General features: G+C 46.2%; 1 protein-coding gene across 1 annotated transcript in view; it reads left to right on the forward strand.

Moving 5' to 3' along the window:
- The first annotated feature begins 2,048 nt into the window (after positions 1–2,048).
- Positions 2,049–13,252, forward strand: part of GPSM1 (G protein signaling modulator 1) — a 727,733-nt gene continuing 716,529 nt past the window's right edge. Inside the window, exon 1 of the mRNA XM_086921016.1 lies at positions 2,049–2,282. Coding sequence (XP_086777142.1) covers positions 2,224–2,282 — 59 coding nt within the window. The 5' untranslated portion in view covers positions 2,049–2,223. The remainder of the gene's footprint in view (positions 2,283–13,252) is intronic.

Raw genomic sequence — 13,252 nt, forward strand, 5'->3', positions numbered from 1 at the left:
ATTAGCATACCTTGAACACTGAGCATCACCAGTGGCATACAGAGCAGCACCACAGGAGAGTGACCTGCTCCATGGCCGATTGAGCAGCATCCTCAAGACTATATGAAGCATTGTGGTACTCAGAACATCATCCCTGGTCCAGATGTGGCACTGTGGCACACTGATTAGCATACCTTGAACACTGAGCATCACCAGTGGCATACAGAGCAGCACCACAGGAGAGTGACCTGCTCCATGGCCGATTGAGCAGCATCCTTAAGACTATATGAAGCATCGTGGTACTCAGAGCATCATCTCTGGTCCAGACGTGGCACTGTGGCACACTGATTAGCATACCTTGTACACTGAGCAGCACCGGTGGCATACAGAGCAGCACCACAGGAGAGTGACCTGCTCCATGGCCGATTGAGCAGCATCCTCAAGACTATATGAAGCATCGTGGTACTCAGAGCATCATCCCTGATCCAGATGTGTCACTGTGGCACACTGATTAGCATACCTTGTACATTGAGTAGCACCAGTGGCATACAGAGCAGCACCACAGGAGAGTGACCTGCTCCATGGCCGATTGAGCAGCATCCGTAAGACTATATGAAGCATCGTGGTACTCTGAGCAGCATCTCTGGTCCAGACGTGGCACTGTGGCACACTGATTAGCATACCTGGAACACAGAGCCGCACCAGTGGCATACAGAGCAGCACCACAGGAGAGTGACCTGCTCCATGGCCGATTGAGCAGCATCCTCAAGACTATATGAAGCATTGTGGTACTCAGAGCATCATCCCTGATCCAGATGTGTCACTGTGGCACACTGATTAGCATACCTTGAACACTGAGCAGCACCAGTGGCATACAGAGCAGCACCACAGGAGAGTGACCTGCTCCATGGCCGATTAAGCAGCATCCTTAAGACTAAATGAAGCATCGTGGTTTGCTGAACAGCAGCTCTGGTCCAGACGTGGCACTGTGAAATGCAATGAAATTAAAAAGCATTTATAAAGCGCAATGGCTACCCTACGGCAACCATGGCCGAGTGAGCAGCATCCTTAAGACTATATGAAGCATCGTGGTACTCAGAGCAGCATCACTGGTCCAGATGTGGCACACTGATTAGCATACCTTGCACACTGAGCAGGAGCATGCCAGACTGACTCATACCCCTTGGAACGCCCAGCAGCATCAGTTTCATGTTGACAGGAATCCTGGCATGGCAAGCAGTACCACGTGCAGGACCGTGGCATGTTGCGCAACACCCAGGAACGCGTGAACATCTCTGTAACAAGAGGGCATGCGGGTTACCGCTGCTCGCCCACACCTTGCCATCTGAGCAGCACCCATGCCCCACTGAGTAGAGATGCGGGTCACTGATACACACTGCTGGCACAAGGGGCATTCTTGGCATAGTAGACTCCACCCCTGAGGCTGCGTCCATGAGGAGACTGGGAGGAAAGGGGGCAAGATGAGAAGCGCGCGGATGCCCAGGGCGAGCAGGGCATTGGTTAGGGAGTAGTCGTGGGTTCCGGCATGTACACACACCAGTGCCTCTGGCGTACCGTGCGTCAGCTGGAGTTCCTAGAAGCATCTTGGTGTCACGAGACACGCTGATTACATCGGTAGCAACACGGATGTTTCCGCTGGTCCCACTTGCTATATTTACACACAGTGAGATTTAGACAAACGAAAGAAGCGAGTGCTCTAATATTCTATTTGCTGCCTTGTGAGTTGTGCGGGAATATTTCTCTGGCTCGCCCAGGGCATTATATAACCTCCTAAAATTTCATCCGAGCATGTCGTGCGCCCGCCCTGCAGCTCCGGCGGCGTTACTTGTGCAGTCAGCTGTTGCACGCCGAGGACGGGCGGCTCTGCTCGTGGACGTCTGGCTGTCACATCAGACGGGGACAGACCGAGGTCCTTCTGGGCAGAAACAGAGAGAACCGAGCAGCCCCCGCCCCTCCTCTCTCCCACTCTTGACAATGTTAGCTGCGGCGACGTCACGGCGGGGCGGGGCCTGCTGCACAGTTTGTGTGTACTCTATACCTCACTTCCTAGCTGCCATAGCATGAACAGTTACATTACGGACCAGGAACTGGGAGCCGGACGCGTCCTGGCCCCTGGATTGCGTGTTATCTCGGGTGGATTGTGCCTTTCCCCTCCAGTGTGTGGTCCCCTCGGCTGGGCAGTGCTTGGAAGGGTGTCAGCAGCTTTGTTTCCTCTTGCAGTGCATGGCTCTTCTCCTGCACAGCGAGCACCCGGATCCCGGCGCCAGGAGGCTGCACTCGAGGTAAGGCAGCCCTGCACCGCTTTCCGCTGTGTGCCCGGATCTTCCGGTGATCGCGAGGTGCCCTGCGGCACGTCACAGCAGCTCGTGCGGTCGCGAGTCACGTTGCATTCTGGTACTTGTAGTGACACTTACCCACAAGAGCCAGAATGCAATTCAGACTGAATGAATTACTAGGATAAACTTAAGATTTCTGAGCGCCTCAATTATAAAGCCATTCATTGATTCCGGCACCAGGGGTGGTTGGAAAGCACGAGAATAGGTACTAAACTTTGTTGTGTGCCTGGGACGGTGATGGATTCTCTCATTTGTTCAAGAGGAGGGGCGTGGAGTACTACGTTGAGACAGTGCCACCGTAGCCCAGTGGGGCAATGCGCCTGCTGCGAATTTCTCTTAACTTTAACCTTAAGTTTTAAAGTTTGAATCTCAGTAGGACCCACTCAGTTTTTCATCATTCTAAGGTAGATACAATTTGTCATTTGCCACAACATTCAGCGTTTGGAGGCGATTCATATTGAAATATGAGCTATATACGGTATTCATTATAACAGAGAATAGATACGGCACAGGGCTAATCGCCACTATAAAAACACGCTTCGTTGTTTATATATTTAGAGCACGCTCATCTGGGCGTGCAGAGATGCTGTGCATAGTGTCGATATGTGAAATAGCACCTGGCTGGCTTTCGGTGGACCCTACCCTTCATTCATCACCTCAATTCCCACTTACTATTCCAGTGCTTTGGATTTCCGTGAACATGTGGTCACTCAACAGCTGTCTTCTTTCAACAGACACTGCTGTTTGTGGTGCACCTTGACCTTGCACGACTCGTTGCACAGATCAGGCGTCCGCATTACGTCTTCTTCGCGGCAATTTTGTGAGCATTGCTTTATCTCCTGCCATTTCCTGTGATATACTCTCATGCAGGTCAGTTACACAGAGCATAGATGGCAACACCCCATGTCTGCCAAGCATCGTGGTTCCAGTCCTAAGCTTCAGCGTGCAAATAGGTGCATTCTGGGGGTCGTAGTCTTGGTGTGCTTTCGTCGAACTAATGACAAATAATGCCCTGTCAACTTGTAGTTATCCGGTAGACCTAAAAAAAAAAGGTTTGTTGCTGTCCCCCAGATCAGCGGTACCCACTTCAAGCTTCTCGAAATGATGAAAAGTTAAAACGCACTGAATTATGGGAGAACACGTCTCTGCATCATTCATACAACACACTGAGCTACTGTGTGAGAAATGCTCTTCCTAAACGTAATTTGACGATAGCTGAAGTTGGGGGTGAGGGGGTATGATTTCAGGAGTCTGTCCAACAGAACCCCCGGTCCTCCATGGGTGAGTAGCTTATCCAGTCAAAGTTTTTGTTTTGCATTCTGCTACGTGCAATCCGGATTTTTATTTTGGGGTAAACAGCACTACAGGTTCAAGAATGAGAAGCAACAAATACCCGGACTGGACGAGTTATTTGTGTATGGACCCGGATAGCTCTGATCGAATGAATCTGACAATAGTTTGTATTTGTAGATGTTATTGTCTGGACCTCTGAGCATCTGCAAGAAACGCAAGTATCCCCGTTGCTACTGGTTTGCCAAAGAGTGGGGGCATGACTAGCTTGCCCATTCTGGAATGTGACCCTAGTTATAATCCACTGTGATCCTGGACACATAATTAGATGACAACAGTGCCTCTTGTCAGACCGTACACTGGCAGTGCTTACAAACGAACTAAATGCTGCCATGATGCGCCATCTGTTAACAATCCTGGGCAATTTGACTAAATAGAAACAGCCCAGCACCTACTGTTCCCACACAAACACCTCTGTTCCCAGGTCCTCTCCTCCCAATACTCTTCCCACCCTCCCTACCTGCCGGATGCGCCTAAGACTGCCCCCTCGCAGCGCTCTGTCCGGGGAGGGGTTCGTATTTTTGGGCGACCATTTTACCCACGAGGCACCCTATTCCTTCCTCCTTCCATCGTGCCACTTCAGCTCTCCTGTTTCCTCGTTTCTGTCTCTCCTGCCCCCTGCTGACTTCTACAGCACCTTGAAGAGATCTTATTAGAGTGTAGAGCGCTATCCACACAACAGAACATAGCACACAAGAACACCCACCTGTGGAGTGGCAGGCCCTGCCCTACCGCTGCCTCCCTTGAAGACTTCAGAGCTGGGTCTGTTCATCACACACAGTGCTGCCCTTGAAGGGCGCAGGGCCCCAGAACGCCTTGCGAAGTTTCCTAGTTGCAAAAACCTAGCTCAGCACAGCAGACGTGTCAAGGTGCCCTGCCTGTCTGCGCGTCGTGTTCCACCCAGGCAGGCGTCACACACCCCAGAGCCTTCCAAAAAGGTCTGCATTGGACACACCACACGTCTAAGTGTCCCTTTTTAGGTCTCGCCTATGCAGCGCGCAAGCGCTGTTAGGAGGGACCTCTTGAATTCGCTCTGGGCTTTTGTGGAAACTAGTGCATGTTCTGGACTGTTTATAGTGGGCCCTCGTGCATGTGCGGTGTTTGCCTTGCGGGAGCGAGCAGCGGCGCCATCTGTTAGCAATTAACGCGCCCGCCGCTGCTTGCTCCCGTAAGGTTAATGCTGTAGATGCTTGTAGGGTCGCACTTGTCGTTTTTTAGAATTGAGGATACCCATGATTCGGGCCTTAGATGAAACAAAAAATATGTGCACACTTGGTGCCAATACGGGGCTCCAGATAAGGGTGTAACTGCAGTGTGCCCGCCCAGTTCAGACTGGAATGTTTATCTTTTTGCACGTATCCTGCTTCTGGTCACACGCTCGTGTAATTCATTTAATTGAACTGTACTTTCATAATGTTTTCTTAAGTTAAATGTTCCAGCTGTGAATCTTATCGTGCGCTGTCTGTAACTTTCAATAGATTAGGTGTGTGTCTGTGTTCGTGTTTCACACAAATCATTGTATAGTGCAGCAACGCCCCAAGTGCGCCAAGGGAGCTTTAGAAATCCTTGCACGTCAATAGATTTGTAGAGTTTGTTCTTGGTGTTTACATTCAGGATACTTCCTCAGACGGCTCTAAGAGTAGCCCATGGGTGCAGACGTGAAGGGGGGAGGGGAGAAAGCGGGTTGTTCAGGGTCGGACATGGCTAGAGCTCGGCCTCCTGCCAAAGTCCACTCCTTTCATCCTGCATGTTGCCCCCTCCCCCGGGGAACTCCTAAGGGCTCCGGCAGGCAGATTCACGATGGAAGAGGTTTTTGCTGATATGAGATGGGAACACAAGTCAGCCAGAGCTCGAACAATAAATGCACGTGCTGTAGAAATGCATGCACAGTCTGGGTAGATTTGGGTCCTAGTTTTCAGGTCCAAACCAAAAAAGTCACGGGGACCTGCTTTGGCATACTTAGGGGGCTTAAACCGTTACTGAACAATGAATATGAGATATAATTTCATAGTAAATTTGGAGACATAACATTGTTTACATAGAACTGGAATCTTTCAAGACTGGGTGAATGAATGTGGGGTGATTGAAGGCATGGGAAGTTGAGTTGAAAAATTAGCGACTTATAAGGGGATTATTTGTGATTGTTACATCATGCATCCACCCATTGACTCATTCTTGCATTCACCCATGCGCTCATCCACAATAAAACAGACCCACAAAGTAAACAAGGAAATGGAAGAATTAATAAAAAGCATAAAACTAGGAAAAAGAAAACATACCGCTACCTAAACTTGGTAGGCATATGTTTGTAATACAGAATAAACCTAAACAAAGCAGTGATCGGCTGCTTTGCAATGGTATTTATCATTGTTTTAAACTCCCAAAATACTTCCCATGTTTACAACCAAGTTGTTGACCATCTTGCAACAATGTAACACTATGCACAATACCATTCCAGTATGGCCATTCAGTAAACTGCAACCATCTTCAAATCCTAAAGTGCATAATGTTTCACCGTTGTACTGATCCAAGATGGAAACTCTAACAAAGTGTTCTCTGGGAGTACTTTATATTCAAAACTTGCTCAGGAAATACTTCCCACCATCCAGTCTATTCTCATGCACTCCGCATGCAATCGAAGAGGTCACTGGTAACCCAGAGTTTGTAATGTATTGGCACAAAAACCTACAGTTTATATATACAGGATGCTCTTAACAAGACAAGTAGAAGGAAATGCATGAAAGGGAACCTATAAAAGGAAAGAAATAGAAAACTAAAGGACTGGTCACCAGCCCAGACACTGAAGTACACTCATTTTCAGACAAACTGCTATTGCTCACCGGGCAAGAGAGTCAATAGCACAAACGAGTGAAGCCACTGTCCCATGCAGTGTGCTGCCAGGGACAGCAGAATGTGAGTGGCACTGGAAGAGACAGAAAAGGGCTGACCCCAAAACCCTCTAGATATGTGTCTATATGCTCCCAAGCCGTTCCAGTCGCCCTTATGGCAGCGTTCAATCCGGGTGCAGCTCCCTGCAGCTGAAACACGCTGCTCCATATTCCAACACAATTCCCCTGGCAGAGGAAGCAACGATTCGCACTCCCGCGGTCGTTTTGCACTTTTTGTTAATTTTTTTCTTTACATTCTTCTCAGTGTGGCAAAGGGCGAAATGACGATCTACGCGTTTCGGTATATACAAATACCTTGCTCACGATCAACTGACCGCTTGCCACCAACTAAAACATACGAACAAATTCATATTACATTACTTCCTGTTTGGTGATACAAGCGCCCCATTGCATTTTGGGAGATGTCGTTTTTGTTGTTTTTACATTATTTATCTAAATGAGATCCTTTATTGCCCACCATAAGTAAAAATATTTTGAGTACAAATATTTTTTCAATTATTTTGGATGCCAAATCGTTAGCATCCTCAACACAATCCTTAATTGTTCCAATGTTACACATGTTCTGTTCCCTCTAGTGGGGCTTCGTAACTATTTTGTACCATATTTTGTTTTTCAGGTAGAAGCCTGTTTTTTACCCCGAAATGATCTTTCAATCCCTCCAGTGGGCAGAGAATGCAATCAATTTATCTGGGAGTGTACATTCTGTTTCATTGTTTACAGATACGGGTTGTGATTAAACATCAATTTAGGCGGGCATTATTTACATTACATTTCTGGGAATCACAAGTTCTTATAAGTGAATATACAGTTCCTCCGATTGGTTCAGACCATGCAGAGTTAATGTTTGTAAATTTAAAATGTGGTGAGACTCCTTTTGTCTTAAGAGTTTTTCTCTATCTCCCCCACATTCTTTTTTGGGGACAGTTTCGATTCCATGGAATTTGAGCTGCTTCCAATCATTTTAATGGTGGTGTTCCATGTGCTTTGCCACTGCGTTTGTTCTATCTTCATGTACCGTGGCACGTATATGTTCCATTATTCGTTTCTTTAGCTCACATACAGTGCTTCCCACATATCTTAGTTGGCAGGGGCATTCCACCACATATATTACGTATTGTGTCTTGCACGTAATTAGTCCTCTGATTTCCCAAGTTTTATTATTAGCCATTTGTACCTCTTTTATTGGTTTCGCAATCTGGCAAGCTTTGCATGCATAGCATTTTAAGAAGCCTTTGGTTTTCAACCATGATTCTTCTCTCTTTTTTTCCTTTAAAATGACTGTGAATCAAATGGTCCTTTAAGTTTTTGGCTCTCCTATAAGTTATTGTTGGATGTTGTCCCAGTTATTTTCTTCGCAGTAGCATCTAACGGTAGAATCTCCCTGTTTCGTTTTAAGATGTTTGTAATTTCCTTACTTTCATTTCAGTAGTCCGTTATCAATCTCACCGGCTCTGACTCCTTTTGTGGCTCTTTTTGGTTTTTGGATCAAATATTCTTCTCTTGTTTTTTCATTAGTTCGATTCCCAACATTTTTTGATTATGCCATTATTGTATTTCCTCCGTTTGAACCTTTCCGAAGTTGCAGCGCTCTGTTTTCTCCACTCCTCTTCTTCGCTACATATTCGTCAAATTCTTAGTAATTCCCCGTATGGGATGCTGGAGATTAATGATTCTTGATGGAAGCTCGTTGCTTCAAGGGTGGCATTTATTGCAGTACCTTTGCGATGCAGCGTAGTCTGAATTTGATTTTCCTTTATATAGATTTCCGTATCAAGGAATACTATTCTTTCTTTGTTTGTTTCAAGGCTGAACTTCAGATTAGGAATGCTGTTGTTAAGGATTTCAAAGTATTCCAGGAATTCTTCTCTGCTGCCACCCCAAACGATGAACAAATCATCAATGAATCTTGCCCAACTGATGACTTTATTTAGTGCTTGATCATTTTTGATTTTCCATGCCACCTCCTTCTCCCACCATCCCATTGCCAAACAGGCGTAGCTGGCTCTAAAAGAGAATCTCATGACAGTCCCATTATTTTGATGATATACTTCGTCTCCAAATACAAATATATTTTTTGTCAGGCATATTGAGATCATATCCCAGAGCATTTGATTGTGCTCACTGAACTGTATTTTTCTCTCCTGTAAGAAAAACTTGCATGCATTGAGGCCTATGTCATTCCATATGTTGGTGTAAAGGGATATGACATCCATTGTTACCAATTGATATGTCTCTTGCTAAGGGGTGTTTTGTAGGCGTCTTAGCAAATCACGTGTGTCCTGTATGCAAGAATTCAGCCGTGTAACAAATGGATTTAAGAAATAATCAATATAGTTTGCTACCGGTTCTAGAAGAGAACCCTTCGCCGATAAGATTGGTCACCCTGGTGGCATCTTTTGATCCTTATGGAGTTTTGGCAGGAAATATGTTGTCGCTGTTACTGGATGAGTTACTGTTAAATACTTCCTTTCCTCCTCATCAATTAAGCCTTTGTTTGTCCATTCCAAAAAGTTTCCATCCCACATTTCTTTGATTTCCATTGTTGTTGTTTTTTGTGAGTCTGTCATAATATGTTGTGTCCCTTAACTGGCGGTGTGCTTCAGTCCCATATGCTGTTTTTTCTAATATCACTATATTTCCGCCTTTATCGGCTATTTTGATTTCGATTTGATTATCCGAGGTTAGTTCTGCCTGTGATTCCCTTTCTTTCCTCGTTAGGTTGTCTCTGTATTTTGAGCCCTTTAATTTATAAAGTTCTTGGGTAACAGCTTCTTGAAATAGGTTGATTTTATTGCCTGGAGTTAATTGCGGGTAAAACTTTGATTTTGGTTTTTTGCCACTTAAGCCAGCCCCCTCTTGCGTTTAAGCCACTTCCAGGGCATCTCCTGACCCTCCTCTGCATTTAAATTCAATAGACTCATGAAACCCTCTGTGTCCTTTGCCAATAAGGCGACCAATGATTCCTTTTCTTTAGTATGTTTTTGTTGTCGTTCTTCTTTCTCTGCAAAGAATGTTGCCAATTTGATTTTTCAGATATAAAGGTAGAGATCTATTCTCACTTGAGCTAAATCCATTCTTTTTGTGGGACAAAAGTTAATTCCTTTTTTCAATAACGTTGTCTCTGTTTCTGATATTGCTCTTTTGGATAGATTCACTACCTGGAGCTCATCCTTTATTGGTTCTTCCTCTGGCGCATGCTCCAGGTCTCCATTTCTATTTTTTCGCTCACACTGGCGCTTGGGCCTTTTCCCCCTTCTTTTCGGTTTCTTGGGACCCATTTGCGTGCTCTCCCTCTTCCTCTTTGCTGTTGATGGGGATTTGATTTTGCTCCCATTGTCTCTGTTGCAGGACAAGACGCATGTCCAGTAAACAAGATAATTTCCCCATATCCAATGGTACTCCTTGTTCCCCTTCGCTGAGGTCTGTTGAAACTAAAGAGGTTGCAGTACTTGAGATGCTCATTGATTGTGTTAAAGATGCTAAGGATTTGGCATCCAAAATGGTTGAAAAAATATTTTTACTCAAAATATTTTTACTTATGGTGGGCCATAAAGGATCTCATTTAGATAAATAATGTAAAAACAACAAAAACTACATCTCCCAAAATGCAATGGTGCGTTTGTATCACCAAACAGAAAGTGATGTAATATGAATTTGATTATATGTGTTAGTTGGTGGCAAGCGGTCAGTTGATCGTGAGCAAGGTATTTGTATATACTGAAACGCGTAGATCGTTATTTCGCCCTTTGCCACACTGAGAAGAATGTAAAGAAAAAAGAAACAAAAATTGCAAAACGACCACAGGAGTGCGACCCGTTTGTTCCTCTGGCCAGGGGAATTGTGTTGGAATATGTGTCTATATGTAGAATGTTTTTAAAAAGGGCGTCGCAGATAATTACACCTGCCAGGCCCGCTAAGAGGTTTTAGAAGAGATGATCACTGTGCAGATCCTCTACCCCAGGCTTTGTCAAACAAAGTAACCAACAACAAAACATACTAAAGTAGTATGTGAGATTCCATGTGGCAGAATATCCACCAAATACACATTTAAAGCCCTATTGGATTTAACACATGCTTTTTACAATATATTTCAGGGCTAGGGCCTTTGTTGTCATTTTTTTAAATAATAAACAGATTAGACTTCTGGCATCTGACATAACTTTTCCCAATAAACCTATCGGGCCTATAGCCTTTATTGTTAGCTGGTCACCCTAAGCAAGGTTTACTGTACTGAGCATAGACTTCCTTTTAGGCGACCATCAGGCATAAAGTCATAAAATTACAAGGGTTTAAAAAATGCAGTTGACAAAAATGTAGAAGTCCCCCACCCCCTCCACCAACGAGGATTTGCACAGTGCAATTGTTCTAACCCGAGTGTTTACCAAAGTGGGTAAAAAGCTCCAATCCCTCAACCAATATGGTCATCTGTTAGATCCCCGGTAACAAAATAACTGCCTACAGGCTTTAATTTAGTGTTATAACAATCCACCCTTTAAGACCTTCGGCCTTTAACATACGTTTTTCACAATAAATAGGGCAAGCCTATTGATTTTGCCATACAATTTCATGACAACCCAGTCTGACCACGATGTCCTTCATCCAGCCTCATCTACAGATCGGACCTTGGCGGTGCTTCATGTAGTCTGGGCCCCCTTGGCGGTGCTTCATCTATGGTCTGACCCCCCTGTCGGTGCTTCATCTATGGTCTGGCTTGCTGGTGTTGTTTCATCTATAGTCTAGTCCCTTGTCGATGATTCATCTATAGTCTGGCCCCCTGGCAGTGCTTCATCTATAGTCTGGCCCCCTGGCAGTGCTTCATCTATAGTCTGGCCCCCTGGCGGTGCTTCATCTATAGTCTGGGAACCTGGCGGTGCTTCATCTATAGTCTGGGAACCTGGCGGTGCTTCATCTATAGTCTGGCCCCCTGGCAGTGCTTCATCTATAGTCTGGCCCCCTGGCAGTGCTTCATCTATAGTCTGGCCCCCTGGCAGTGCTTCATCTATAGTCTGGCCCCCTGGCGGTGCTTCATCTATAGTCTGGGAACCTGGCGGTGCTTCATCTATAGTCTGGGAACCTGACGGTGCTTCATCTATAGTCTGGCCCCCTGGCAGTGCTTCATGTATAGTTTAAGCCCCTGGCTGTGCTACAGCTATAGTCTGGGCCCCTGGCGGTGCTTCATCTATAGTCTGGGAACCTGGCGGTGCTTCACCTATAGTCTGGCCCCCTGGCTGTGCTTCATCTATAGTCTGGCCCCCTGGCTGTGCTTCATCTATAGTCTGGCTACCTGGCAGTACTTCATTTAAAAGTCTGGGCCCCTGCCGGTGCTTCGTCTACAATCTGGGATCCTGGTAGTGATTAATCTATAGTCGAGCCCCCTGGTGGAGGTTCATCTATAGCCTGAGCTACTGGCAGTGCTTCATCTATAGTCTGGCCCCCTGGCGGTGCTTCATTTGTAGTTGGGCCCCTGGCGGGGATGTATGACGTTAGAACGCATACGTTTACCACGCGTTCCATTACAACGCGGTCGTAACAACGAAAGTTGTTACAACGCATTGCGCTGGGGGGGGGCGCAAAATTAAATAATTTAATTTACTATTCCAACACCAGTCCCCGTGGATAGTAGGGAAGGTGTTGGGATAGTAAATTAAATCATTTACTATCCTTGAGCGCCCCCCAGCGCAATGCGTGGTAACAACTTTCGTTGTTACGACCGCGTTGTAAAGGTATGGCGTTGTAACGCTTGCGTTATAAACGTTGCATACCCCCTGGCGGTGCTCAATCTATAGTCTTTGCCCCCTGGCGGTGCTTCATCTATAGACTTTGTCCCCTGGCAGTGCTAGATCTCTAGTCTGAGCCCCCTGGAGGTCATTTGTAGTCTGGCCCCCTGGCGGTGCTTAATCTATAGTCTGGGCCCCCTGGCTGTGCCTCCTCTATAGTCAGCCCCCTAGCTGTGCGTCATCCTTAGTCTGGCCCCCTGGCGGTGCTTCATGAGTAATATGGGCTCCTGGCGGTGCTTCATCTATAGTCTGGTTTCTTGTTGGTGCATTAGCCATATTCCTGGCCCTGGTGGTGCTACAGCGATAGTCTGGGCCTCTGGATATGCTTCTTCTATGGACTGGGCCCCTGTTGGTGCTCATCTATAGTCTGGGCCCCAGGTGGTACTTCATCTATAGTCTGGGCCCCTGGTGGTGATTCTGCCATAGTCTGGACTCCTACTGGTGCTTCATCCTTATTCGACGCCCATGGTGGCACTTAATCACAACCTTTGGTGGCACTTTTTCCAAAGTCTGGGCCCCCTTTTGGTTCTTCATCCATATTTGGGCCCACTGTGGCACTGTTTCCATAGTCTAGGCCCAAGGTGGCACTTTTTCCATACTATGAGCACCTTATGGCAATTCTTCCATAGTCTTAACCCGTGGTGACAGTTCTTCCAAAGTCTGGGCCCTTTTTGGTTCTTCATCCATATTCGGGACCACTGTGGCACTTCTTCCATAGTCTAATCCTGTGGTGGCCCTTCTTCCATAGTGTGGACCAATGATGCTACTTTCTCCATAGTTTGGGCTCCAGTTGGATCTCCATTCATAGTCTGGTCCCATGATGGTAGTTCTTCAATATTCTGGTCCCCAGTTGTTGCTTCATTCATAGTCCCTGCACCTG

The sequence above is a fragment of the Lissotriton vulgaris genome, chromosome 5, assembly GCF_964263255.1.
Source record: "Lissotriton vulgaris chromosome 5, aLisVul1.2, whole genome shotgun sequence".
In the NCBI taxonomy this organism is placed as follows: domain Eukaryota; kingdom Metazoa; phylum Chordata; class Amphibia; order Caudata; family Salamandridae; genus Lissotriton; species Lissotriton vulgaris.